We start from the raw sequence: 27,179 nt of genomic DNA, 5'->3' as shown, positions 1-27,179 counted from the left end.
AGAGAGAGAGAGAGAGAGAGAGAGAGAGAGAGAGAGAGAGAGAGAGACCGAGCGAGGGGGGAGGGGAGGGAGGGAGAAGAATTGGATGGACAATGCATAGATGAACAGAGAAGGAAAAGCATGTAAATAAAGAGATGCTCCCATAAACAGATTGATGGAGAGAGATGAATATAGAATGCATAATGGGGTGTTTACATATTAATAGGAATTATAACTTAATTAAGTATTAATTAATACAAAGCAAGCCCCACCCACCAGAAAAACCCACAGCTAAACAAGTAAGTGTGATGAACCCCAGCACTCAGGAGGATGGAGGCAGAAGACCAGAGTTTGAGGTTAGCCTGGGCTACATATTAGACCTTGTCGCAAAACAAAAATTACACCGAACAAACGATGGGCAAAGTAGACAGACAGATCAAGGACAGGATAGCAAACAGTTGGGAAAGCAAGCACGTGATCATATGCGGTGCCCCTGAATCAAGTGTGTGGCCCAGCAGCATTGACTGGCACAGCGGCGCCCCACCAATGACCGCACCTTCCACATACTCCATGACCATGCAAAGGTGGCGCCGGGTCTCAAAGGAGCAGAACATGCCGACTACAAACGGGTTCTCTGCAAACGTGAGGATGTCGCGCTCCACGAACGCCTGCTGGATCTGGTTGCGCAGGATCAGATTCTGTTTGTTGATCTTCTTCATGGCGAAGCGCTGCCGTGTGTCCCGGTGCCGCACCAGGTAGACAGCCCTGCGGGGGAAGAGAGCGAGGACCGGCCATCACCTCCGAGACACCCGGCCTCCGCCACCCTCCCCCGCCAGAGCCCCGGGTGGCTCACCCGTAGGCACCATTGCTTATGAGCTTGATAGTGTCAAAGTCACTTTCACCGGGAGGTTTCTTGGCCTTGGAGGTGCTGCTGCGACCCTGCAGGGAAAAGTGCAAGACCACCACCTTTACATATGGGGAAACTGAGGAACAGACATTTGTGCAGTGAGAAAGCAACAAAGAGGCCACTTGAACCCAAATATTCTCTTCTGCTATTAGGAAAGACAGAAAATCTACAAAATAGCTAATCATACAACATGTATAAAATGTTCCTAGAAGTTGAGAGCTGGCAAGATGGTTCAGTGGGCAAAGGGGCTTGCCACCAAGTCTGACAACCTGAGTTCAATCTCCAGGATAGACGTGGTAGGCGTCAGGAGAAAGCTGACGTTAGCTAGTTGTCTTCGATCGATCTCCACACACATACATACAATATACATAAATAAATGTAAGACACACACATACACACACAAACAAAATTAATAAAGGTAAGAATAAATTAAATCAAAAATTCCCAGAAAACAATAACTAAGCCTAAGTATTGAAAAGGAAGGATATGGCCGGGCGGTTGCAGCCGGGCGGTAGCAGCCGGGCGGTGGCGGTGCACACCATTCATCCCAGCACTCAGGAGGCAGAGCCAGGCAGATCTCTGTGAGTTCCAGGCCAGCCTAGTCTACAGAGAGAATTCCAAGACAGACAAGGCTACACAGAGAAACCCTGATTTGAAAAACAAAACAAGCCGGGTGGTGGTGGCACACGCCTTTAATCCCAGCACTTGGGAGGCAGAAGCAGGTAGATTTCTGAGTTCGAGGCCAGCCTGGTCTACAGAGTGAGTTCCAGGACAGCCAGGGCTACACAGAGAAACCCTGTCTCGAAAAACCAAAAGAAAGAAAGAAAGAAAGAAAGAAAGAAAGAAAGAAAGAAAGAAAGAAAGAAAGAAAGACAAACCAAAATTGAAAAGGAAAAATATGGCGCAGTCAGTGGAGGCTCCACCTCCAATCTCAGCACTTGGGAAGCAGAGGCAGGCAGATCTCTGTGAGTTTGAGGCCAGCCCAGTCTACAGAGTTAGTTCCAGGATAGCCAGGGCTACACAGAGAAACCCTGTTTTGAAGCAAGATGATCACGAATTCTAGGCTAGCCTAGGTTACATCCTAAGATTCTATTTTTAAAATCTGAGGTCTTGGGTGAGATAGCTCAAGTCTGTCAAGTGCCTGCCATGCAAGTCTGAGGCCTCGAGTTCATATCCCCAGCAATCACATAAAAGTTGGAAATGGTGGCCCCGTCTAACCCCAGCACCAGGGAGGGTGGAGACAAGCAGATCTGTGGAGCTCACTGGAGAGCCAGCCGAGACGATTGGTGAGCCCAGAGAAACACCTTATTTCAAAAAACACGACAGAGAGCAATTGAGGAAGACACCAGATACCATCTCTGATTTCCACCTGCACACACGAGCACACACACACACACACACACAGACACACACACACGCACACACAGACACACACAGACACAGTCACACACACAGACACAGTCACACACACAGACAGACAGACACACACACACAGACACACACACACAGACAGACACACACACACAGAGACAGACAGACACACACACAGAGACAGACAGACAGACACACACACACACACTGAAGGGATGACTGCAGATAGTGCTGCTCTTCCAGGGGACCAGAGTTTGGCTCTTAGCACCCACGCCAAGTGGCTTACAATTGACTATTACTTCATCTCCAGGGAATCTGATCCCCTCTGCTGGCCTTCGTAGACACCCACACCCATCTGCACCCACACACAGATGTGCACACATAATAACTAACTAACTAAATACACAATAAAGATAGTAAAATGAATGCTAGAGTAACAACAAGTCCGAGGTTGTAACTCAGTGGTGAAGCACTGGGCTGGAGTAAAGCTCTGGGTTCCACTCTATCACAACAGACACACACACACACTTACACACACACATGCACGCACACATGCATGCACAAATGCACGCACACACACATGTGCACATGCACGCACACATGCACACACGCCACATGCACACACGCACACATGCACACACACACATGCACTCACACATGCGCACAGCTCAGGGAGAAAGAACTAGTGTACAGATGGTAAAACTGAGGCTCAGAGTGTGAAACCAAGATGTCTTCACTCAGCCTGGAGGCCAATAGCTCCTGGCCGGCCTGAGCACCAAGCCTTGGCCACACTTACCTCAGAAGTGTCGTCCTGCTCTGGCGTGTTGGAGCCCCCGCTGTCCTGTTCCTCCAGACGCACCACATCTACAAGGAGGTGGGTGTGAGTGACTGTCCTGTTGCTCGGCCCGCCCCCTCAGGCCCCTCGCACACCTGGAAAGGGGTCCCGAGTGAGGCCCAGCTGTCGGATGATGTAGCGGGGGATGTCGGTTTTCACCAGGTGGCCTTCCTTGGCGTGTCCCTCCGCTGCCTCCAGCAGGTGGTAGAATTCTTCTGGGTTGAATTCCTAGGGCAGGGGTGGGCTCAGCTTGCTGTGGCCACTGAGGGCCACCCCGTCCCCCACACTCCTCAAGTGGCCCCTCACCAGGCACTCCAGAAGCCTTGCAGGGCGGGAGATGATGATGAGCAGTTTCTTCACCAGCTGAGTGACGAAGGCCACCTCCAAGCTCTCGGAGCGTTCGTAGGCCTGGAGTGGAGTAACGAGGAAATGGGGTCACAGGTCAGCTTTCCCAGACCAGATTCTCAAGGCCCTGGGGATGCACAGAGCCCAAGGTGTTCCTGCTGTCTCAGAAGAGGACTGTGGGTGCCAGTGGGTGAGTAAGCAAGTAAGACCCTGTCCAAAACAATGGTGGTGGTGGCTGCTGCTGTTCTGTTGTTATGTTGTGGTGGTGGCTGCTGCTGTTCTGTTGTTGTGTTTGATGTTCATGAGTGCAGGAATGTGTGTCATGGTGCATACATGGGAGCCACAGGGCTTTGGAGAGTAGGCTGTCTCCTACTCCACCTGTAAGGGGACCGCCATCCTTATCATTCTTCCAAAGCGATGTTTGTTAAAATAAATCAGGCACACATCCTGGAGCCATAGATGTGGCTCAGTGGGCAATGAGGGCCTGCTAACCTGGGCTTTATCACACACAGGAATGTACACACACACAGTGGGTAGGGGTAAGAACAGGTGCTGTGAGTTTGATCCCAGAACCCCCGGTGGGAAGAGAGAAGTGACCCTCAAAAGTTATTCTCGTAGAGGCTGGAGAGATGGCTCAGTGGTTAAGAGCACTAATTGTTCATCCAGAAGTCCTGAGTTCAATTCCCAGCAACTACATGGTGGCTCACAGCCGTCTGTAATGGGATCTGATGCCCTCTTCTGGTGTGTCTGAAGACAGCTACAGTGTACCAGTATACATTAAGGAAGGAAGAAAAAAAAGTTGTCCTTCTGTGTCCCCACACATAAATAATCAATAAAATTTTAAATTAAAATGAAGGGCTGGAGACTGCCCAGTTATTAAGAGCAGTGACTGCTCTTGCAGAGGGTTGGCGTTCAATTCCTTCTACCCATATGGCAACCAAGAACTTTCTGTAAGTGCAGTTCTAGGGGTTTCTAGCTTCCAAGGGCAATCAATGCACAGACATGCAGGCAAAACACCCATATATATAAAATAAATCATGAATCTTTAAAAACAAAATAAATAATGTTAAAGAAATGAAAAAAGAAAAAAGTGGGCAAATCACCCTTTTAATACTTTTTCTAGGCATTAATAAGGCTGCAGAACAAACATTGAAAGGAGATCTAACGGGACTGGAGAGATGGCTCAGTGGTTAAGAGCCCTGACTGTTTTTCCAGAAGTCCTGAGTTCAATTCCCAGCAACCAGATGGTGGCTCACAACCATCTGTAATGGGATCTGATGCCCTCTTCTGGTGTGTCTGAAGACAGCTACAGTGTACTCACATACATATAATAAATACATAAATCCTAAGGAAAAAAGGGAAAAAAGAGAAGAAAAGAAAGAAAGGAAGGAAGGAAGGAAGGAAGCGAGCTACCACCAAATCTGCTGTTTCTCTGCTCAGGGCGTCCTCTTCCCGTAGGTGCTGTCTACTCATTTTTGCCCCAACTTCTGTCACATCCCCAGAGAACCCTTCTGGGGACTCTGGATGAGGCACCCAGTTACTGTTTTGTTTGCTTCCTAGCCCCAAACGTCAGCCAGCGTCATGGGATCTGACGCCCTCTTGATCTGTTTCCCATGATTCCTGAATTAGCATTTGCACCCAGGAGGCAGACAGACTTGCCTTTGGTGCTGCCAGGGCCCCAGTGCACAGGAAGTGCTCAGTAAGTGCTCTCCACGATCCTTGACCTGGATGGGGTATTATCTTGTTTGCTGTTAGTTGTACACTCTTTTAATTAGAAAGCAAAGTCTGCTGTGTAGGCCAGGCTGGCCTGGAACTTGGGATGCTCTTGCCTACGTTTCCCTAGTGCTGGGATGACAAGTGTGCAGGCACAGCAGTCTCACTCACTAACTTAAGTAATGGTGTGTGTACGCATGTGTTTTTCTAGGGATAGAATCTGGGGCCACACACGTTAGGCAAACCCTCTGCCAATGAGCCATTCCCTCAGAGACACGTTAACAATATTTGTTGAGCACCTACTGTGAACTGGGCACCATGCCAGACACCAGGGACTCTGAACAGAATGACTCCCGTGCCCAGTTGTGACACTGACACTGGAGTACCATCCGGGCATGCACATTTCATGTGATTTGTGCAGTGTCTGTGTTAAAGTACCTTTCTTTCAGCTAAAACACATTGTACAATGTAATGAGAGAACATTCTTTGAAGACACATGAAAAGAAAATAAGCAAAAATATCTAGAGTGATCATGCATTGTGTGTGCGAATGAGGTATTGTGTGTGTGAATGGCACACTGTGTAAATACCTAGAATGACATACTGTGTATGCAGGGTTTGAAATCACACACAGCCTGGGTGTGGTGCTGCAGGCCTGTGACCTCAACTACTCAGGAAGCTGAGACAGGAACGTGTCAAATCCAAGGCCTGCGTGGGCTCTGTGCTGATTTGAAGGCCAGTTAGTGGGCAACTTAGTGTGAACTAGAAATGAAGCTTAGTAGAGTGCTGCTCTCCTGGCACGCAGAGGTCTAGGTTCCATCCCCAGCATAAGACTGTAATCCCAGCACTCAATAGGTGGAAACTGGAGGCTCTGGAGTTCAAGACCATCCTCAGCTACATAGCAAATTGGAGATCAGCCTGTACTACTGGATACCCAGTCTTGGACAAAAAGAAGAAGGAAGGAAAGAACGGGGGGGGGGGAGGGGAGAAAAGGAGAGAGGGAAGGAGGAAGGAAGGGGAGCTGGAAATGTAGTTCAGTGGTAGAGCACTTGCCTCAAATGTTCTAGGCCACTGGTTCACAGGGTTCAATTCCCAATGAGGGGCAAGGGGGAGGGTCTAGGAGGACACCAGGAAGGGTGACAGTTGCTTAAATAACTGAAGGGCCTGTATGGAGATAAATTCCAGCTCCTCCATCGGACCTAGAGTGGGAACCACAGTATCCTTGTTTTCCACCTGCCAGCCTGGAATACAGCTCTTGGCGGGTGTAGGGACCGGGAGGGGTCTGCCCGGCTCATGGGCGGGGCCTGAGGTAATTGGCACTCACGTCCTGCAGCAGCTTCTCTAGGTTTTCCTGCAGTTCATAGAAATAGACCGTGGTGATGAGCCCATCGCGGGACTTGGTAAGGCAGTCTCGAGCCAGTTCAATGATCTGGTGGTGGATGAAGCTGAGCACGCCGTCGGCCAGCGGCAGCACGCTGTCAGGTTCGTAGGCGCGGGCGAAGTCCCGCAGCTTCTCTTCCATCTGCGCGGTGGCCTGGACAGCGGTACAGGGAGGGATGCAAGGCTCTAGAAGGTTGTGGCCACCGGAGCCTGCGCCGCGCGAGCTGACCGCCAGGGGGCGCGCAGAGCCCAGGTGCGCGAGCGAACGAAGGGAAGTCGTCGCGCGATTTGGGGGGCTGGAGGGTGTCTCACCTTCGGGAACCGCTCCTTGTACACATGGTTCATCATCACGATTTCGTTGTCGTAGGAGGAGGGGGAGCGGCCGGGGCTGCAGGAGAAGAAGTCCATCTGTCCGGCCCCCTGACTCGGTGCTGCCTCCCCCACCCCCACCCCCACCCCCACCCCGCCTTCCTTCCCCTATCCCCACTCTCACTTCACTACATTTTTCCAGGGACGAAGGTTCCCTGGTCATGCACCAAACTCCATCCCTCCAGAAGGGAGATTCGGCGCCAGCGTACCTGAGGCTCCGAGAGCGAGGACGCACGGCGGGGGAGCGGCGGCCACCATCCTCGTCCGTGATGCTCTCGGTGCTGCCGAAGTGTTTGGACAGAAAGTGCAACTCGTCCACCGTAGGCTGGTAGGGTAGTTGATGCAGGCGCTCCTGGGAGGAGCAGGAGGACTACGGGGAGGGCGGTGGGTCAGAGCCACCGCGGGGGCAGCACAGCACTGGACCCTGGCCTGGGGTTTCCTTTTGTGATCCCAGCACTTAAGAGAAAAGAGATCCTATCTCAAACCACTAAGGGGTTGGGGAATATTGCTAAACAGAACCAGCCATTGGCTCCTACCTTACAGTGCACTCTCAAGGCCTTCCGTTAGACCTCCTGGCCTTACCCCCTGCCGTCATTCCTCCTCCGCGTACCTCTGCCCGCTTTTTTCCATCCCTACTGCTCCTGCAGATCTTTGAACAGGCTAGATCCGGTTCTGCCCCCGGAGCCTTGGCATTAGCTGTTTTTTTTTTATGCTTGGATCATTCCCCCTGTGAATCTCTTGCTCTGCTCCAACCCTTGGCTGGATAGCTAGTTTTCTTTCTTTTTCTTTCCTTCCCTCCTTCCCTCCTTCTTCCTTTCGTGGTACTAGAGATCAAGCCCAGGGCCTCAGGCATGAAAGACAAGCAGGCTACCAATATAGCGACTTTCTCGGCTCTTTGCTTCTTTCCTTTTTCTGTTTATTTGGTTGCTTGGTTGGTTGATTTGGTTTTTCTGAGACAGGGTTTCTCTGTGTAGCCCTGGCACTCACTCTATAGACTAGGCTGGGCTGGAACTCAGAGATCCCTCTGCCTATGCTTCTTAAGTGCTGGGATTAAAGGTATGTGCCAACACTGTCCAGCCTTTCTTTTTTTCTTCTTCCTTCTTCTTCTTCCTTGCTTACCCCTCTCCCCCACCAGTGGTGAGGGGTGGAAGTAAGGTCTCATGTAGCTTGGTCTGGTCTTGAACTCCTAATGTTACTATTTTAGAGTGGGGGAGGGCAGGGATGGGATTACAGGCTACGCCACCGTAACCAGCTGTATAACACAAATTGCTGCTATGTTCTGTTTTTCTGAGGCCTTGGTGCTGCTGTTCTGTTTTTCTGAGGCCTTGGTGCTGCTATGTTCTGTTTTTCTGAGGCTTTAGGAGTTGACCATGCTGCTGACCTTCTGAGTATCTCACCCCCAACTCCCAACTGCTTCTTTATCTTGGCTTCAACCACTCCCACTAGGAAGCCTTGCTTTATACCCCCAGCCAAGTCACATGACCCATCATCATGGCAATGGATGGGTAAGAAAACTAGGGCTATGCCTGCAAGGGGCTTTGAAGGACAGAGATGTTTGAGGTGTGTGGTGTGTGAGCAATTGGGCTCTAGGTAGAAGCTATTCAGGCTCTGGCTAGCTAATGATACTTGGGCTCATTCCTTAGTCCCCAGGACTAAGTCATCAGGGACAATGAGAAATGAGTTGAGTAGGTTCCTAGGGAAATGCAGTGAGGGCAGAGATGGGGCTCTGTGGAAGACCTCTCACTCCTAACGGACAGACAAGTGGACATTCATGAAGGGCAGTGAAACCCGGCCTCTTAGTACAGGTGGGACCTCTGGTCTCGGTGTAGTCACTTGAGTCCCTCCCCACCCATCCATCTACCTCCACATACTCACTGAAACAGTTGAGCTGGGTGTGTTGGTGCCATAGCCAGAGGAAGGGAGCGAAGCAAGCGACCATCGGCGTCCGTCCGCCCTGGAACCCAGTGAAGCTGCTCAGAGTCGGCCAAGGGTCCCCTCACTCTCCGAGTGAAAGAAATCACTGGCCATGACCAGTATGGGTGTGGGGGATGGGAATGCTCAGATACTTGAGGCTTTCAGAGTAAAAAGAGAAAGATGGTGTCTTCTAGTCGGGTGCCAGGGTCTTGAAGGAAGAATCCCATCTCTTTGGGACTTCCTATGATTCTTCCTTGTTTGGTATTATCACCATACCAAAACACACACACACACTCAGAGTGGACACAGGAGGATTGGAGGAGCCTATCCATAGGAAGGCAGGAATGTAGCTCAGCAATAGTGAGCTTTCTTAGCATGTACAAGGTCTTGGGTCCAATCTCCAGTATTACAAGTCATAGTAATACAATAAAAAAGAAGTTAACACAAGTAAATCATCCTTGAGGGAGCACAGAATCCAACTCCAGAGAGCCTTCACAAGAAATCTCCCAGAGAAGACTTCTAGGGATCTTCTAGAAAAAATAACCTGTCCTTGGGCTGGAGACATGGTTCAGTGGTTAAGAGCACTGGCTGATCTTCCAGAGGACCCAGATCTAATTCCCAGCACTCACATGGCAGCTCACACCTGTCTGTAACTTCTGTTCCAGGGTACCTGACACTTTCACACAGACATACATGAAGGGAATAAACTAACGTGCATAACATAAAAATAAATGATGAATTTTTAAAACGAACACATCCCTTAACAGACTCAGTGACACACTGACGTGGGTCTACACACTCTTGGGCAGACGCACAGTCACTCTCATGGGACAGCTGTGACCATTCATGTTCATGTATCTACTTTGGTCAAGTTCACAGACTGAGCCTGGTGGACTGGCACAGTACTATAATCTTGACACTCAGAAGGCGGAGGTACAAGGGTCTAAGGCTCAAGGTCAGTCTGGACTGCACAGTGAGATCTTGACTGAAAATCAATCAGACGTGGCTGGAGAGATGCTCAGCAGTTATGGACAATTGTTTCAGGGCTCTAGGTCTGGTCACACACACCTTTAATCTCACCATTTAGAAGGCAGAGGCTGGTAGATTTCTGGGAGTTAGGGATTTACCTGCTGTACAGAGCAAGTACCAAGACAACCAGGGTACATAGGAAGATCTAATCTCAACACACACACACACACACACACACACACACCCCAAATGCCAGGAATGATGATGTCCACCTTTAATCCCAGCACCCAGGAGACAGAAACAGGCAGATCTCTAAATTCAAGGCTAGCCTAATCTACAGAGTTCCAAGACAGCCAGGACTGTTCAGAGAAACCCTGTTGTAAAACAAAGCAAAAACACTCATTGATCTTGCAGAGGACCCCAGTTCAATGCCCAGCACACACATGGTGGCTAACAACCATTTGTAGCTCTAACTCCAGGATCTGGGATTGAACCCTCTTCTGAACTCTGCAGGCACCAGGCACCAACATGCTGCACATATGCACAGGCAAAACAGTCATATAAACAAAATATATAAATCTAGAAAAAAACAAAACAAAACAAAACAAAACGAAGGCCAGTGAGATGGCTCAGTGGGGAAAGAAGCTTGCTGTGAAAGCCTGAGGGCCTGAGTTTGATTCCTGAAACCTACAGTGGGTAGGTGGAGTGAACTGACTCCTGACAGTTGTTCTCTGTCCTCTGCATGAGTACCACCACACACTGTGACACACACATGAGTGTGTGACACATATAAATAAAGAAGTATAGGGGCTGGAGAGATGACTCAGCGGTTAAGAGCACTGACAGCTCTTCCAAAGGTCCTGAGTTCAATGACTAGCCATCTGTAATGGGATCCGATTCCCTCTCAGAGAACGACAGTATACTCACATACATAAAAGAAATAAATCTAAAAAGAAGAAGAAGGTGGAGAAGAAGAAGAAGGAGAAAAAAAAAGTCAGAGCTGGTCGTGGTGGTGCTCACTATGAATCCCAGCACTTGGGCGACAGAGATAAGGGGTTCTCTGTGAGTTCCAGGCCAGCCTGCTCTACACAGCCACTTCCGGTGGTGGCGAACACCTGTCAGAACAGCTACTGGAGAAGTAGAGAGAGCTTCTTAGTAGTAGAAAAGTTCAAACTCATCCTTAGTTACACAGCAAGTTGTCGGCCACCTTGAGCTACATGAGACCCTGTCTCAAATGACACAAAACACGTGGAAATTCAGCCTGTTGGAGCTGGATAGGTAGGCTGGTGGTTAAGAGTGCTTGCTGCTCTTGCGGAAGACCCATGTCCAGTTCCCAGCGCCCACATGATGGCTTATGACCATTTATAACAGCAGTCCAGGAGATCTGATGCCCTCTTCTGACCTCAGAGGGCACCAGGCCCTCAAGTGGTGCACACATATACAAGCAAACCACTCAAGACATATACATATGAAATAAAATTAAATGTAGAAATCTTTTAAAATTTCTAACTCTCTTAAGGCTAGCCTGGACCACTGAGCAAATTCCAGGAAAGCCAGGACTACACAGAGAAACCCTGTCTTGAAAAAGAAAGGAAGAAAGAAAGAAAAAAAAATCCACTTCTCGGTCCCACACTCGTGATTCTGCATTAAATGCAGCTGTGAGTGCCCATGGCCCTGCACACGAACAGTATACTCTCACACACCAATGCATAACCACATGCCAAAGCAGACACACATTGACCTAGAGAAGCACACAGAAGAGCTGAGACTCACACTGACACACATACAGTTGCACACTGACTCACGCGCTCTCTGCTTTCCTCTTCATGCAGCACAAGCCGAGACTCTCATTCACTGTCAGACAGTCAGACTCCCACACAGCCACACACTCATCCAGTCACTCTGATGCCCACACCCATTGATGCACACAGGCCAGAATCCCTCGCATAGATTACTACGTCACAGACACACACTCGCATACAGCCCCACTCACACGGGGCCACGAGCTCACCCAGTCACACTGACACCCATTCATTAATGTGCACAGGCACAAGCTCACACACACACTCCCACTCCCACACAGGCTGCACGTGTCTCAGAGATACAGAGGTGCGGGTGTCCTCCTTTAACTTACGAACCCACAGTACACACAGATTCACATCCTAACGCGTGTGCACAGCACTACACTTGAACACACCCACACTGGCATGCAGATCGCCAGCCTCACACACACACCCTCTGATAGGGTGGGCTTTGGCCTCTTTCTACACAAGACAAACGCAGTGTCACTCTTAGCTCCACACTTCCTTCAGCTAAGTTCTACTGCTCTTGAAAGGGGTTCCCCTCCCCCTCCAGGAAGCTATTCTCTATCCCCATCTCCTCCTACAGCCTTCATCCGTCTTTGCAATGACCCCTGGCCTCTTTTTTACTGCCTCACCCTCCCCTCGCCATTCTAAGGACAGACATGAGGTGTCCTTTATCTCACATGTCTAATTACTAGCAGGTCCTTAGCCATGAATACAGTTAAAGAAAAAGCGTCCACAACTCCCACTCCTGGTCCAAAGAGCTCAATGACTCTTTAAAAATGTCCCCACAAAAAGCAGGAACTCTCTGCCCTCCCTACTTTTCATTATATTCCCCAAGAAGATTCATTTAAATCCACCAAGAACCTTGGAGGCAAACACAACATCTTGCCTTTGGAAAGGTTGAGAAAATGTCCTAGCCACCCTCCCGATGGAGGGACTGAGGCCCTTGATGGGCTCAGTGCAGTGTGCGCTTGCGCACCTCATCTTGACAGCCCCGTTCTGTTGCTATGGAAACGCTCGGCCAAGCGCACGAGGCTAGGAGGAGGCAGACCCTAGGGCCCCAGAACACAAGCAGTTTCCCTCTACTTACGGCTCCTCTCCATTCTACACCAGTGATTGGCCCCACCTTTTTATAGACTCCACCTTGAATTCTAGTAGCTTTTCGAGCTAGGACATTGAGGCCTTTCCACTGGTCCCCAGAGGCTACTCGGGTGCAATTAGGACAAGAACAGATGGTGGCCCAGACGGTGGATGGGGAGGATCGCACCGAGTTCTGGGGCCCTCAGGGGAGGGACTCACCTTCGGGAAGAAGCAAACGAGAAGTGGGCGGGGGTGTTGGGAGAGAAGTTGCGGGGGCTGTCCAGGGGACTGCTACCTGCAGGAGAGAGGAAGACTTTAGGGTCTTCTGATCACCAAAATAGGTTGCCAGGGACAGCTTCCCATTCTAAGATAGGCCCGCGCATGCGCATGTATAGTAGGCTACGCCCCTTTTCTCTCTAAACATTTTTTGAGGAGGGTCTCGAGTCACTGAACTCACCTTGGTGACTATTTGGCCGCCTCTAAGACGGCTCCGCCTTTCATCTATGGTTCCTCCTTTCTGCCTCTACCCTTGTCCAATCCAGAATCCTCTAAACTGAGTGCACCCCCACCATCAATCCAGAGTGGCCATGCCCATACAGAAATGGCCACGCCCCAGCTGTGGCCCCGCCTCCCGTGGTCTACAGCCACACCGACCCCGGCTGCATCCTTATCTCACCTAAGTGGCCCGGCAGCGGGGAGTGGGGTCGCGGTAGCGTTGGAGAAGTGCTTGTCAGGATGAGGCTTTTCCGGTTACTGGTACGGCAGCTGCCAGGGAAGGAGAGCGGGTGTCAACAGAGACCCCAGACCTTTGAGTGTAAGCCTATGCCGCCACTTTTCCATTTCAGGTCCTCTCTTCTCTTCCAAGCAGCAGCGAGTATGTGCCACGTCCAGGGTAAAGTGTGACTCGTGTGTCATCTATGGCCTGATAGTCACGGTGACACCATTGGTGATCCTGAATGTCTATGTGTCCTTGAGTCTGCCCATAATACTCACACGCGCCATTCACCCTATGAGAGCCACACTGATTGACACTGGTGTGTCCCGTATGCTATCTGTGTGATGGTACATCCTTCTGTGTGGGTGATGCAGTGGGAAACACATCTGGTTCGTGACTGTGTAACTCCAGCATGGTGCATGAAGGCAGAAAACTGCAGGTGTGCTGTTGTCAGTTGGGGTTATCAGTATGAGAGACGCTGGCTGTGTGTGTGTTAAACACTGTCTTCTCTTCTAGTGTGGTGGCTCTAACACCTTGTGACACTGGGTGCATCCAAGCGTGCAACTACGTGCCACATGGGTATCCGCTATGTGATTGTGTGTCCCTGCCTTTGCAAGAATCCCTAGGTCTGTTTATCCTGCTGTCAATGTGACACGAATATGATGCTGTTAGGTGTATGGCTGTGTCATTCTGAAAATGGATCTGTGTATCGTGGATGGGAACGTTCTTCGGTAGGTGGTCAGGCATGTGGCATTTTACTAGGAGGGCACGATGTGTGTGTGTGTCTGTGTGTAACACGGGAGGTGACCCTATTTGTGCATGGCTTTGACCTGTGGCTAAGTATATGTATGTGGTGCCTCCCAGTGTATGGGAGCCACTAGGATTGTATGTGTGTGGTCATGTTCTGTGTGACGCCGTGTCACTATTTTCAGTGTGAGGATGTGTTCAATTTGGTCGGCTTCGTGCAGTGATAAAGACCCCCCCCTTTTCCTCTGCCTAGACGCTGGATAAGAGGAGCCCCCAGTCGCTCTAGCCCCCTCGCTCACAGCCGCAGTGACTGAGCATATTAGGTTGACCAAGAGCACGCAGATGGGGGCGGGGGGGAGACCAGGCTGCGGCTATTGTTCTGAGGGTGCCAAGGCCCCCCTCCCCGCGTTCCCCCTACCCCCACCGGGCCGCCTGAGCCCAAGGCGTCCGCAAACAAAGGCGCTGCAACCCCCCGCAGGCACGACCCCTTTCTCCAGCTCAGGCCTCTTCAGTCTCCCCGCCCGTCCCCCCGCAGCACGACCCGCACCGTCCGCGTTCAACCCCATCCCCTGCGGGAGGGCACAGCGCGGACACCTCTGGCGCAGCTGGACAGCTAGCAGCATCCCGGCCCCGCCCTGCCGCAGCAGCCGGCAGGGTGGCTTCACCCGGAGGTCCCGGACAGGGTCTAGGGGTTGGGGGTCTACCTCTTGGTGCGGCGAAACATGCTGCCGCCGGGGAAGGAGGGCATCGAGAAATTGGAAAGCGCGGTCCAGAGAGAGTCAGACATGACCCGGCGGCGGCGACATGGTGGCAGGTGCGGCAGCAGCAGCGGCAGCGACGGCGGCAGCGGCAGCGCGGGGAGCGAGTGTGCTGGGCGGAGGCTGGAGCCGCAGCAGCGGCCAGGGGAGGGCGGGGGAAGGGAGGGCCCTGCTGCTGCGGCCAGTCGCGAGGGGGCGCTGCGGGGTGTCGCCGCGCGAGGCCCCGCCCGTGTGCACGCCTGATGTCCCTACCTGGGGGCCTCATCCCAGTGTATCTCTCCCCCAAGGCTCACCTGCTGCTTTTCCGAGGCAGGGGTAAATCCTTCTGGAAGAAAAAGGGGTAAAAAGTCAGCGTGGACAGTGGCCGCTGCCCACAATGAAGCTCCGTTCACCTAAGGAGCGAGAAGGGCATCAGCATCACCATGTCACCCTTGCCTTCCTGAGTCTTCTCCGGATTCCCAGTAATCAAAACAGGGTCAAGTACACAAGAAATGGACCCAACTGGGTGTCCAAGCTGGCTTTGAACTTGCTGAGTAGCTGATAACCTTGATCTTCTGATTCTGGCACTACAGGTCCTCTGCACAGACGTTACGGGCGTGCGCCACCACACCCTGTTTATATGATTCGAAGCATCAAACCTCAGCTTTTGTGCGCTCTTCCAACTGAGCTAAACCCTCACACATAAAAAATATTTCTTGAGGATCCAGTAACCAAGAAGTTAATGACTTAAAGTCTTCTCCTAGGACCCACATTGTGTAAGGCAAGAACCCACTCCAAAAGACAACTACCTCCTCACTCACACTGACACACGCGTGCGCACACACACATACATACACACACACACACGAATGTGCAGAGAGAGAGAGAGAGAGAGAGAGAGAGAGAGAGAGAGAGAGAGAGATTTTAAAAGAAAGGAAGCAGGGTTGGAGATGTGGCTCAGTGGTTAGAGGCACTAGCCGCTCTTATAGGAGTGTCCTGTGTTCAATTCCCAGCTCATCTTGTCTCACAACCTGTAACTGGATCTTACTCCTTCTTCTGGTGTGCATGAGGACAGAGTGACCATATACATAAAATACATGAATACACAATCTTTTAACAAACAGGAAGGGGCAGCCATGGGAGGACCTGTGGAAAGAGCATTCAGGGGACAAGGATAAAGGCCTGTACATAAGATGGAACTTGCCATCTCTAGCATGGATGAAGAAATGCCTTCTTACACCCCACAGCCCTGTGCCACACAAATCCAGCTCATACAGTTGGGGTAGCATAGGAAATGGGACTTGGACAGTAGCCAAAAGGTTTTTAATTTTTTTAAAATAATTTTATTTTGTGTGCATTGGTGTTTTGTCTGCATTCATATCTACTGTTTACATGAGGGTGTCAGATCGCCTGGAACTGTAGTCACAGACAGCTGTGAGCCACCATGTGGATGCTGGGAACTGAACCCAGGTCCTCTCGAAGAACAGTCAGTGCCCTTAACCACTAAGCCATCTCTCCAGCTCTGCCAAAAGTTTTTTAATTAAAATAAAAATTGTGGCCAAAAATCATGGTACATGCCTTTAATCTCAGCACTCTGGAAGCAGAGGCAAGTGGATCTCTAAGTTCCAGGCAGGCTAGCCTGGACTACGGAGAAAGTGCCAGTACAGCCAGGGCTACACAGAGAAACCCTGCCTTACCTCTCCCCCTCAAATACTGCATTTATTTATTTACTCATGTGTGTGCACCATAATATGCATGTGGAGATCAAAGTGCAGCTTGTGGAATGGTTCTTTCCTGTTCTGTGTGTCTTCAGCAGTAGATTCAAGTGTTCAAGCCTGGTTGCAAATACCCTTACCCACTTAACCCCAAGTAGTCCTTCCTAACAGCAACAATGGTAATAATTCCTATTGACTTCATGCATCCACACTTGAGGAAGATCTTGTTTGTTGGAAAGGGTGCTGCAAGCCTGTAATCCTGGTGCTCAGAGAGCTGAGGCAGGAGGATGTCATGGGCTAGCTATATAATGAGATCCTGTCTCAAAGAGAGAAAAAAGTCAGACACAGTATATACTTGTAATCTCAGCACTAGGCAGGCTGAACCAAGAGGATCCCTTTGAGTTGAGGCTGGCTGGACCACAAAGTTAGTTCCAGGCCATCCTGGACTATATACAGCAAAAGAACAAAAATAAAACAAAAAATAGTTGTAGATACTTTCTTTTTCTTTTTTATATTTATTCTTCTCTCATATAATACATTCCAACCACAAGTTTTCCTCCTTCCAGTACACACCCTACCTCCCCTCTCCCAGATAAACTGCTCCTCCTTCTCCTTTCAGAAAAGAGCAGGCCTCTCAGGGATGGGAACCAAACAGGCTATAACAAGCTCCAGTAAGACTGGGCACAGACCTTCACAGGAAGACTGGATGAGGCAACCCAGTAGAAGGAAAAGGGTCCCAAGAGCAGTTGAAAATGACAGTCCCAGTCCCACTGTTAGGAGTCCTACCTACAAGAACACCAGGCTACACGACCATAACATATATGCAGAGGACCTAGCGCAGACTCACACAGGCTCCTGTGATTGTTGCTTCAGTCTCTATGAGCCCCTAAGAGGCCTGCTAATAGATGCTGTGGGCCATGTTCTTGTGGTGTCTTTGACCCCTTTGGCTCCTACAATCTCCCCCACCCCTTCCAAGGGGTTATGGGACTCTGCCTAATGTTTGGCTGTAGGCCTCTGCGTCGGATCCCATCAGTTACTGGATGAAGCCTCTGTGATGACAAGTTGTGGATATTTTCTAATGTGAATTTGTTTTTTTTTAAAAAAAGAAAAGAAGTCTAGGCATGGTCTTTAGTCCTGGAGCTCAGGAACTCTGTGAATTTGAAACTAGCTTGGTTTATATAGCTATCTCTACTCAGTTAAGGCCACATAGTGAGACACTGTCTGAAAAACTAAACAAATAGAAAAAACGTGTTTGCCAAAGCACTTACTTGCTTTTGTAGAGGTCATAGGTTTGGTTCCTGACACCAAATTGATGGTCATTCATAACCATCTGTAATTCCAGTTCCAAGGAATCTGATGCCCTCTTCTAACCTCCATGGGTACCAGGCACAAATGTGGTGCAAATATACATATACGTACACGTACAAGTACACATATACATATACAACTTTTGTTATGTTTTGTTGAGACAAGGTTTCCCTATGTAGCCTTGGCTGTCCTGGAACTCACTCTATAGACTAGGCTGGCCTTGAATTCATAGAGATTTGCCTGACTCTGCCTCCGAGTGTTGGGAATAAAAGCTTGGGCCAGTACTGCCTGAAATAAATAAATCTTAAAAAAAAAAAAGTAGAGAGGCTGAAGAAGTTGTTACTTTGTCTCAAACAAATGAGAGCAAGGGGATTAGTAACTACCATCTTGCCAATGTTTCTCAGGCTGAGGCAAAGTAAGTTTAGTAACAATGCAGTGGATGAAGGTTTCAAAAAGTTTGTTTTGTTTTTAAACAAGATCTTTGAACTCCTGTCTCCACTTCCCAGGTGCTGAGATTATAGACGTGCACTAACATGTCTTACTTCAACAGGACTTTTGAGGGGCAGGGGAAGCATGTTTTGATGCTGGTAAGACATGCCAGTGGATAAAGAAACAGAACTTAATGGACAAGTTTAAGAACCACCATTCCAACCCACAGCACCTACCCAAATGCTAGAAGAGCACTCCCAATTCCAGTGCTGGCTTTGGGTGGAGATAAGGAGTTTCCAGGGCAGCCTGATTAGGCAGACTAGCCAATGTAAGCACGATCTGGGCTTCTAGAGATCTTGAGTCAGCAAAGAGGAGAGAGACGGAGGAAGACAGCTGATACCATTCTCTGGCCTCCACACACACATGATGATACAAATACACGTGCACGCACACCAGACACATACATACATGTGCAAAAACAACAAAAGATGTATATCGTAATCCTTTCTGTGATCTCTCAGAGAAGAAAGTCCAGCTTTAAAATCCCAATTTTGCCTCTTGACAAGTGCTCTTCCCAAGTGCTCCTGTCTCCTGGAAGACTGAGGTTATGCAGATTTTCATCATTCTAGGGTGGTGTCGGGTATATAGCATATGCTCAGCAAGGAGTCAAGTCCAGAGCAGAAGAGACGGCTCATCTTTAACGGCATTTTCCAATAAACCTGATCACTGGAGTTCCAGCCCCAGGACCCACAGAGCAAAGGGAAAGAGTCCACTCCGAAAAGTTGTCCTCTGACCTCCACTATGGGCAAAGGCGTGTGTTTACATACTTATGGACACATACAGAGACAGACAGACAGACAGTCTCTCTCTGTCTCTGTCTGTCTCTCTGTGTCTCCCTGTCTGTCTCTGTCTCTCTGTCTGTCTCTCTCGCTCTCTGCCTCTTTCTCTCTCTCTTTCTCTCTCTCTCTCACAGCTGGGGAGATGGCTCAGTGGTTTAGAGCACTTACTCTTGCAGAGAACCCAGATTCAATTCCCAGTACCCACATCTCAGTCCACAGCACTTCCAGTTGTAGGGGACACAGTGCCCTCTTCTGGTCTCCATGGATTCTGGCCACATGCAGTGCACAGACATACATGCAGGCAAAACATCCTTACACTTACACATACATTTAAAAATTAGTAATAAAATTTTTGAGTAAAAATTAAAACATATAAAAATGTTAAAGTAATAAGTTATGAGTATCACTTCTGTGAGCAAAGGACTCTCAGACAGGGCAGGTCCAAAGGGCAGCCTGGCCCTGGGGAGCCACAGTGACCAGAAAACCAGACCAGATACTCTCTTTTGTAATGGCAGGTTTAGGGTGAATTGGTCTCTGCTTACCAAGTTAAGGAACTTTAATGGACCTAGCAAAACCAAGACCTAGATTTTTCAGCTATGGAGCCAAGGGCTTCCGACCTTTGTTACTGAACAAAGGTATGGTAGATATCCATAAGGATTCTTTAAATGCCACAAAAAGTTATGGTAGATAGCCGTAAGGAATCTTTAAATACCACAGGAAGAAGTCCAGGGAATGGGTCCCATCTGCAATCTCCCCGTAAACACTACAGAGTGTATAAAGGGCACAAATTTAGATTCTCCCTGTATACGGGAGTGAGAGTCAGGGAAATCTTTGTGAGTTCGAGGCCAGCCTGGATTACATAGCAAGTTCCAGGCCAGCCAGGGTTACACAGTTGAGTTGCTATCTCAAAAACATTAAAAGATAAAAAGAAAAAAGAGGAAATTCAGATCCTTGGAGTCAAGTCAGACAAAAGCCACCTCTCCCCCAGCTGCAGAACAATTCTGCTTCTCCCGGTAGGGTGCTGTGACATTAGAACAATCAGCTCTTCTTATTTAAGAGCCTAACTGCACATAGGCGATTCTCTGGCGCTGAGGGACAGTGGAACTTTTGCTTAGCGGTGGAACCGATGCACGTGAGCGGACCCAGGCACTGTTAAAGTGGTTAGTTAGCTCAGAAGACACAGGTGGTCGCATTCTGGAGAGCAGGGATTCCCTATCTATACAGCACCTCCTGAGCTAAGCGGGTGAGCGGTAATCTAAGGGGTTGGGGGCGGGGTCTTGCGTCAGAGACAAAGTCCCGCGTGGCGTTGAGCCAATGGGATTCGGCGCCGGGTCCAGGGACCAGGACACACCCCGGGCAGGCCCCGCCCAGTTCCAGCGTTTTCACGAGGAGCGGATGGACCCGCTTAGCCGCTGTAGTACTTACTCTAGTTTTGCCGCAGCTCCCTCCCATACTCTAGACACACACTCCTTATCTACCCTGGGAGCTGGAGGGGAAGCGAGGAAGACGTCGAGAAGCCTAGGCTCCGAGACTGTGTTTGAAAGCAAATCAGCTTTCTAACCAGGCTGCTTCGGCAGCATTCAGTCTCCTGGGATGCCCTTCCTACTATCTCATCATCTTCCCCTTCCCGACTGATCGGTCATCTCTCTGTGGTCTTGATCTTAGAAATGGTGTATTAAGGGAGCCTAGAATTGGACAGAAGATTGAGCTCATATTTAATTTAATCTAAATTCTGGAGTATAAACGGGAGCTGACCTCCGAGGAGGCTCAGAAGGACCGGCCTCTATGTAGCCCTAGGAGGGAAGCATTGATCATTTCACTTATGAGATTAGTTTATGAACTCAGAAAGGCAAGCCCCAAATCTCAGAGGACCGTCGGTCTCAAAATCCCTACCTACTTTGGGGGTGGGAACTCCTGAGGACTGGATTTGTTCCAGCCTTCCCCTTCACTCCAACCCTCAGTATCCCACTCTGCAGTGGACTCAGGGCTCCTGCGCCTGCGCAGCCTGGCGACCAACATCTTCGAAGACTGCAAGGAGCTAAAAATCGCTCCCGCCCACCCACAAGCTGGGCTGGACTTAAGGATCGCGGGCGTGTGTGTGTGTGTGTGTGTGTGTGTGTGTGTGTGTGTGGTGGGAGTATTGTAGTGAAGGGGGTGGAATGGAAAGTGGGTAGGCTGTCTAGGTGCCTGTCCAATTAGGGCAGTAGGAAGAGTCCTAGTGGCCAGACAGGTGAATGGAGGACTCAGGGTAGCAAGGCTAGGAAGGGCTCTGGAGGTGGTGAGGGGCGAGGCTTATGAACAAACATGTTTACAGCTGCTGAAGCGTTGGTGGCCCCGAGGGGTTCGAACCCTGGGGCAATAACTTTACTTGCTGCACCTTTACCCCCAGACTGTCCAAGTGCCTGGGCAAGAACCTAGGTCCCCTCTCCCTCCGACTCCGGTGGGGCCAGGCGCCACCCAGGCCATCCTCGAGGGGGCGCGCTAGGATGCAGCCCCTCCATCAGCCTCCGGGATACCCCGGCGACGCCTGAGGGGCGGGGTCCGCGCTGCCAGGACTCGCGGACACAGCACTCTTCGGCCGAGAGCATCCTCTGGCAGTACGAAGGGGCGCCACGGCTGACCCCGGTGCAAGTTCTCCTGCGTTCTGCTCGGCCCCGCCCCAGGGCACCGACCCCATCCCCTCCTTGGAGCCCGGGCTGCGGCGTACCTGCAGCCTCCGGCGGCGGATCAGGCCAGAATCGTCCATGGCGGCAGCGATTTCGGTCCGGGGGAGGGAGGAGGGAGGCGGCGGCGGCAGGAGGAGGGAGGAGGGAGGGAGAGAGAAGCCTCGGGGACCGCGGCGGCGGCCGGCGAGGGGGGGCAGGGGGCGGAGCGAAGCGGGGCGGGCCCGGCGCCGTCACTGCGTCTGGGAGCCGGAGCCCGCTTTCGGCCACCGCTGCCCGCGCTGGGGGTCGGGGGGGGGGGAAGGGGGCGCGGGTAAACGGGGTTGGGTGGGTGGAGTCTCCAGATGTCCCTAAGGGAGACAGACCCTATCAAGACAGTCTCTTTCACAGACCCTCCAACCCAAGAAAGATCCCCAAGGGAGCTATTCTCACAGACGAATTCCCCGTGCGACTAGAGCCCCCCCAACACACACACAGGAAACACATTCTCACAAGACTGTGATCTGCTATAAAGAGCTGTCCCCTCACCCTGAAAATTACTCCTAATAGAGATAATGTCTGAAAGGTGACGTTTCATCTCAATTTCTCCCTTCCTGAGGAGGCATTTCTTCAAAGATCCAATAGGTGACATCTTTGGGAACCCTGGAAAGACTATTCCTCCCCCCCAATGGGACCACTCGAAGGTATATTCTCTTCTCTGTGGGAAATTGTCTCCACCCCAGGGCACCCTCAGATCCCCACAGATGCATTCTTCCAGAGTCACGTGTTCAAGCAAGAGGCTGGACCTCATGGGAGTGTCCCCCTCAGAAAAACGTGTATATACACACAGACCTCCTTCCTTTGCTTGCTACAGGGCAAAGTCCCTCAAGTCTTGCACCCCCTCCAGAGTTTCGGCCTCATGGTCAAGATTAAGGAGTCAGGCCAGGTCAGGGTATATTTATAAGAGCGATTAGCTGGTAGTTGGGGAGGGGGCAGATGAAGCGAGTTTTGCTCCTCCCCCAATAATCTCTCAGCTGAGCCCAAACCAGACCATGCTTCTCAGAGTTGGAGAGAACACCATCTGAATCCTACACAGAACAGGGAGGTCTTTCTTCCCTTGGGTAGCATCCTGTAACTGACCCAAGGTCTTGGAGGGCAGGGTCTCTGGACTAGAGCGACCTCTGCCGGACAACGGAGACGACAACGAAGTCTGGGTCAGTGTGTTCTTGGTTGGTCCTCACGTCTGCACCCTTGCCTGTATTATTGTTGTCTGTGTCTTTCTTTCTGTTGGTCAGCGTAGCCGTCTCAGTGAGTCTCTTGCTTGTGTTGCCCTCTCTGTTCACGGTTTGTATTTTTCTCATGTTCCTGGTCGGGAAAGCTGTCCCTGGTGCTGGCCTCGTGCTACTGTCCACGGTGCTGAAATAAAAACGTCCTAAAGGAGGTGAGGGCGTGTGTGTGCACAGGATCACGCGGGAGGGAAAACCCACAAACAGGATAAATATGACTCACAACAACCTTGACATAGCCCAGACAAAAGCTGGATCCTGTAGACTTGATTCCTGGGGTCTCTGTGATGCCACTATTGACCACAGAAAGGTGGAGGCAGGAGTTCCCCTGGGCTCCATAGGGGTATCTTAGAAGAGGGGGAGGCATTATTAATTCATTAATTTCCTTACTCAACATTTACTGAGCATGTGCTGTGTGTAAGTGTAGAATAGTATTTGGCAATATAGGAGTTCATCAATAAAAGACATAAAAAACAAAAAACAAACAAAGCCCTCTCTTGGAGCTGGAGAGATATCTGATTCATTAAGAGCACTGGCTGCTCTTCCAGAGGACCTGGGTTTGATTCTTGGCACTCATGTGGCAGTTTACAACCATTCATAACTCCAGTTCGAGGAGATCTGATATCTTCTTTTGGCCTCCTTGGACAACAGGTCCAGACATGCACGAAGCCAAAACACCTCTACACATAAAATAATTTAAACTTTATATAAAAAGTATGGTTGCTGCTCATGCAAAGGACTAGAGTTTGACTCCTAGAACCCACATTGGTTCACAATGGCTTGTAACTCCAGCTCCAGGTGATCAGAGGGATCTGACCTCTTCAGGCACAGATAGCCCCTCCCAAGGCATACTAAAAAATAATTAAAATAAGTCATGAAAAAATGCCTGCTGTACCCTGAGATAGGAGAAAGACACATTTCTGGTGGTGGTATACATATTCTACAAGAATGGAAGAATATACTTTTAAAACATGCATATGGCCAGGCAGTGGTGGCACACGCCTTTAATCCCAGCACTTGGGAGGCAGAGGCAGGCGGATTTCTTGAGTTCGAGGCCAGCCTGGTCTACAGAGTGAGTTCCAGGACAGCCAGGGCTATAAAGAAAAACTCTGTCTCAAAAAAACCAAAAAAAAAACAAAAACAAAAACACATGCATATGAAATATGAATACAACCAGAAATAACGTTGCACATAGATAATACACACACATGTGCACACACACACTGAACATACTTACACATCTGTCCTCCTCAAGCACAGGCACAAGTATTAACATATACTTTGTGCATACTTCTCAAATAAAGACCCACCTGTCCCCCAAAACCTCACAAAAGGGGTTGGGAAGGTGGCTCAGTGGTTAAGATAATATACCACACTTGGAGAGGACCTGAGTTCGGTTCCCGGCACCCATGTCAGGCAGCTCACAACTGCCTGTAACAGCAGCTCTGGTTGATCTGATCAGAGGACTCTGACCTCAGCACTCATATCCACAGATGCATATGGACACATACACCCCATAGAGACATTGTTACAAATAGTAAAACATATAAAAAGAAAACCACAAACACATAATGATCAGAGAATCACACACAACATATGTATATATTTGTGAATATCCAGCAAACATTATGTACATAAACATACACATTATGTACATAAAACTCATACCCTACAATCATATAAACATATACTTAGGAAACACAGACAGACACTCATCAAATGCAAGTATGCTCAATAATACTCTTGAACATTTCAACGTACACAGTTCCCAAACCCAAGGATGCTCAGTAGTGCACAGTTCCCTCCTGGTGCACAGACACATTGCTTCCCACACAGCTCACCAACTCATACACAGATTCCTGTAAGTCCTTGCATACCCTACCTTCTTCTCCAGGGCTGTTTCCCCCTCCCCAACCTGGTTCTCCATCTTGAGTTAATTCTGTGAAGACTGGGATTTTTATGTCTTGTATACAAGTGCATCACCCAGAACCCAGCACAGAGTATGTGTTTAATAAATGTCTTTTGAATTAATGGACAGAATGCTAAAGGACACAGATTTACAAAAACTGGAGAAAGGCACAGAAGCACCACCAGCATGCACATGAAACTACTTACCCAAGAAACATCCTCTCCACAACACAGAGAGAAGAGACACAGATTCAGGAATCACAGGTCACAGATAATACAGAGAGAGAGAGAGAGAGAGAGAGAGAGAGAGAGAGAGAGAGAGAGAGAGGGAGAGAGAGAGAGAGAGAGAGAGAGAGAGAGAGAGAGAGAGAGAGAGAGGAGGGATAGCTTAAATCCTAAGTTTAGCATAAGGCAAGCTTGTGGATATAAATGCACCAGTCCCAAGTGCACCTGTTTTAGAGTTGTGGAGGTGGGCCTTTGAAAGTCCCCGCCTCTTAACCAAACCACACCCCCTTTCAGTTGCCGCTCTTTGCTGGCCTTGGTTCGGTGGTTCTGATGTGTTTCAGTATCCCCTAGACTCCAGTCGGCTAACAGGTGAGTGGCAATGGGTAGAGCGTCGGGAATCTTGTCTCCCGTATCTTTACCTTCTTCTGTCCAGAAGCTTTGAGACCCTAGAGGCAGAACCGCAGCCTACACAATCCGGCCTGGTGCTAAGGGTCCAGGCCTGGATGGAAGCTCCTAAGCCGATTGTGCACCAAGAGAAGGTGACCGTGAAAGGAGTGAGCAGGGGGCGGGGTGTGTGTGTGTGTGCTGAAAATAGAGAGAGGAAGTCCTGGGTGGAGGAGGGGCTTGGAAGAGCCGAGGTGGTCCCGTTACTCTGAAGGAACTTGGTAGCAGAGGACAAACAGGGTGAGAGGTTCGTTGCGTGGGAGTGGCGGGAGTGGCGTTTTGGCTGGAGGAAAGAAAGAGATGTATCTGGTGGGAGGGGCTCTTGGGTGAGAATCCGCCTAGGGTTTGAAGAGCCATTGCCTGGCCCCCTCATCCTCTGTGCTACCTGGCAGCGATTTCTGGTGCACACCCACCAGTGCCAACCTAAACCTCCAGAAGGAAGTCGTCCCTCTTCCTTCCATATCAGCTGGCTCTTGTCTCAGGTGGACATGGCCCACAAAGGCTGCTTCCAACACAGCTGCCTGGGTTGGGCTTTGCGACTGATCCTGGCATGGATTTTCTTGGTGGCCTGTGGAGGGAGCCACCCACTGCAAGCTAGGTCCTGGGGACACCCTGGGCTGGCAGCCAAGGTGAACACAGACCAGCTGCAGCTAACAGGTGAGCATGCCCTCTCACCCCTAACTCCAAGAAACCCCACTTAGATATTCCTTGTAAGAGGTCTTAGGGAGCTGGGCGGTGGTGGCACACGCCTTTAACCCCAGCACTTGGGTGGCAGAGGCAGGTGGATTTCTGAGTTCAAGGCCAGCCTGGTCTACAGAGTGAGTTCCAGGACAGCCAGGGCTGCACAGAGAAACCCTGTCTCGAAAAACCAAAAACAAAAAACAAAACAAAAAACAAAACAAAATAAAAAAAATAGGTCTTAGGGTAATAATAGAGGGTGGACAGACAGAGCTACTGATGACTTCTGGTTTTAACAGCTCAGAGTCTGGTTGTCAGAATTCTGGGTTCAAGTCCCAAATCCATACCTTGGTGCTCTGTGACCTTAAGCAAGTCAGATAACCTAGGCAGAGTGTTAGGCATGGCGGCGCCCACCTGTAAGCCTCACACTTAGAAGGTGGAGTAGGAGGATTAAGATTTCAAGGCCGACCTCGGCTGTATGGGGAGCTGGAGGTCAGCCTGGGCTACATGCAGCTGTCTCAGAATGAACAACAGGAGCTGGGCAGTGGTGGTGGATTTGATCCTAGCACTGAAAGGCAGGCGGACCTGGGGTATGAGGCCAGACTGAATTCCAGGACAGACAAAGCTAACGGAGAAACCCCGTGTCAAAACAGGAAATAAGTAAATAAGGCTGCTGAGGTGGCTCAGTGGGTAAAAGTGACCCAAGCTACCAACACCAATGACCCAGGTCAGATCCCTGGACCGGAAACCGTGAAAGGGGAAAACCAGCTCCTGCAACTTGTCCTCTGACCTCCACACACACTGTGACACATGAGCTGTCACACACACAGACACACACAC

At 50.1% G+C, this 27,179-nt stretch overlaps 2 protein-coding genes across 2 annotated transcripts in view; one reads left to right on the top strand and one right to left on the bottom strand.

Annotated features, from left to right (window-relative positions):
* The window catches only part of Mast1 (microtubule associated serine/threonine kinase 1), a 26,623-nt gene extending 11,638 nt beyond the window's left edge, over positions 1-14,985 (bottom strand). The window contains exons 1-12 of the mRNA XM_028755467.1: positions 14,833-14,985; positions 13,343-13,431; positions 12,886-12,961; positions 8,774-8,852; positions 7,108-7,268; positions 6,842-6,917; positions 6,474-6,683; positions 3,399-3,500; positions 3,188-3,320; positions 3,054-3,121; positions 833-918; positions 536-744 (exon numbers count right to left, since the gene is read on the bottom strand). Coding sequence (XP_028611300.1) covers positions 536-744; positions 833-918; positions 3,054-3,121; positions 3,188-3,320; positions 3,399-3,500; positions 6,474-6,683; positions 6,842-6,917; positions 7,108-7,268; positions 8,774-8,852; positions 12,886-12,961; positions 13,343-13,431; positions 14,833-14,915 — 1,372 coding nt within the window. The 5' untranslated portion in view covers positions 14,916-14,985. The remainder of the gene's footprint in view (positions 1-535; positions 745-832; positions 919-3,053; positions 3,122-3,187; positions 3,321-3,398; positions 3,501-6,473; positions 6,684-6,841; positions 6,918-7,107; positions 7,269-8,773; positions 8,853-12,885; positions 12,962-13,342; positions 13,432-14,832) is intronic.
* Positions 14,986-26,149: 11,164 nt separating this feature from the next.
* Positions 26,150-27,179, top strand: part of Rtbdn (retbindin) — a 5,657-nt gene continuing 4,627 nt past the window's right edge. Inside the window, exon 1 of the mRNA XM_028755524.1 lies at positions 26,150-26,318. Coding sequence (XP_028611357.1) covers positions 26,150-26,318 — 169 coding nt within the window. The remainder of the gene's footprint in view (positions 26,319-27,179) is intronic.

Source organism: Grammomys surdaster, unplaced genomic scaffold (genome assembly GCF_004785775.1).
Source record: "Grammomys surdaster isolate TR1022 unplaced genomic scaffold, NIH_TR_1.0 126063, whole genome shotgun sequence".
Lineage (NCBI taxonomy): Eukaryota > Metazoa > Chordata > Mammalia > Rodentia > Muridae > Grammomys > Grammomys surdaster.
Note: the sequence above shows the minus strand (reverse complement) of the source record. Positions and strands in the feature narration are given on the sequence as shown.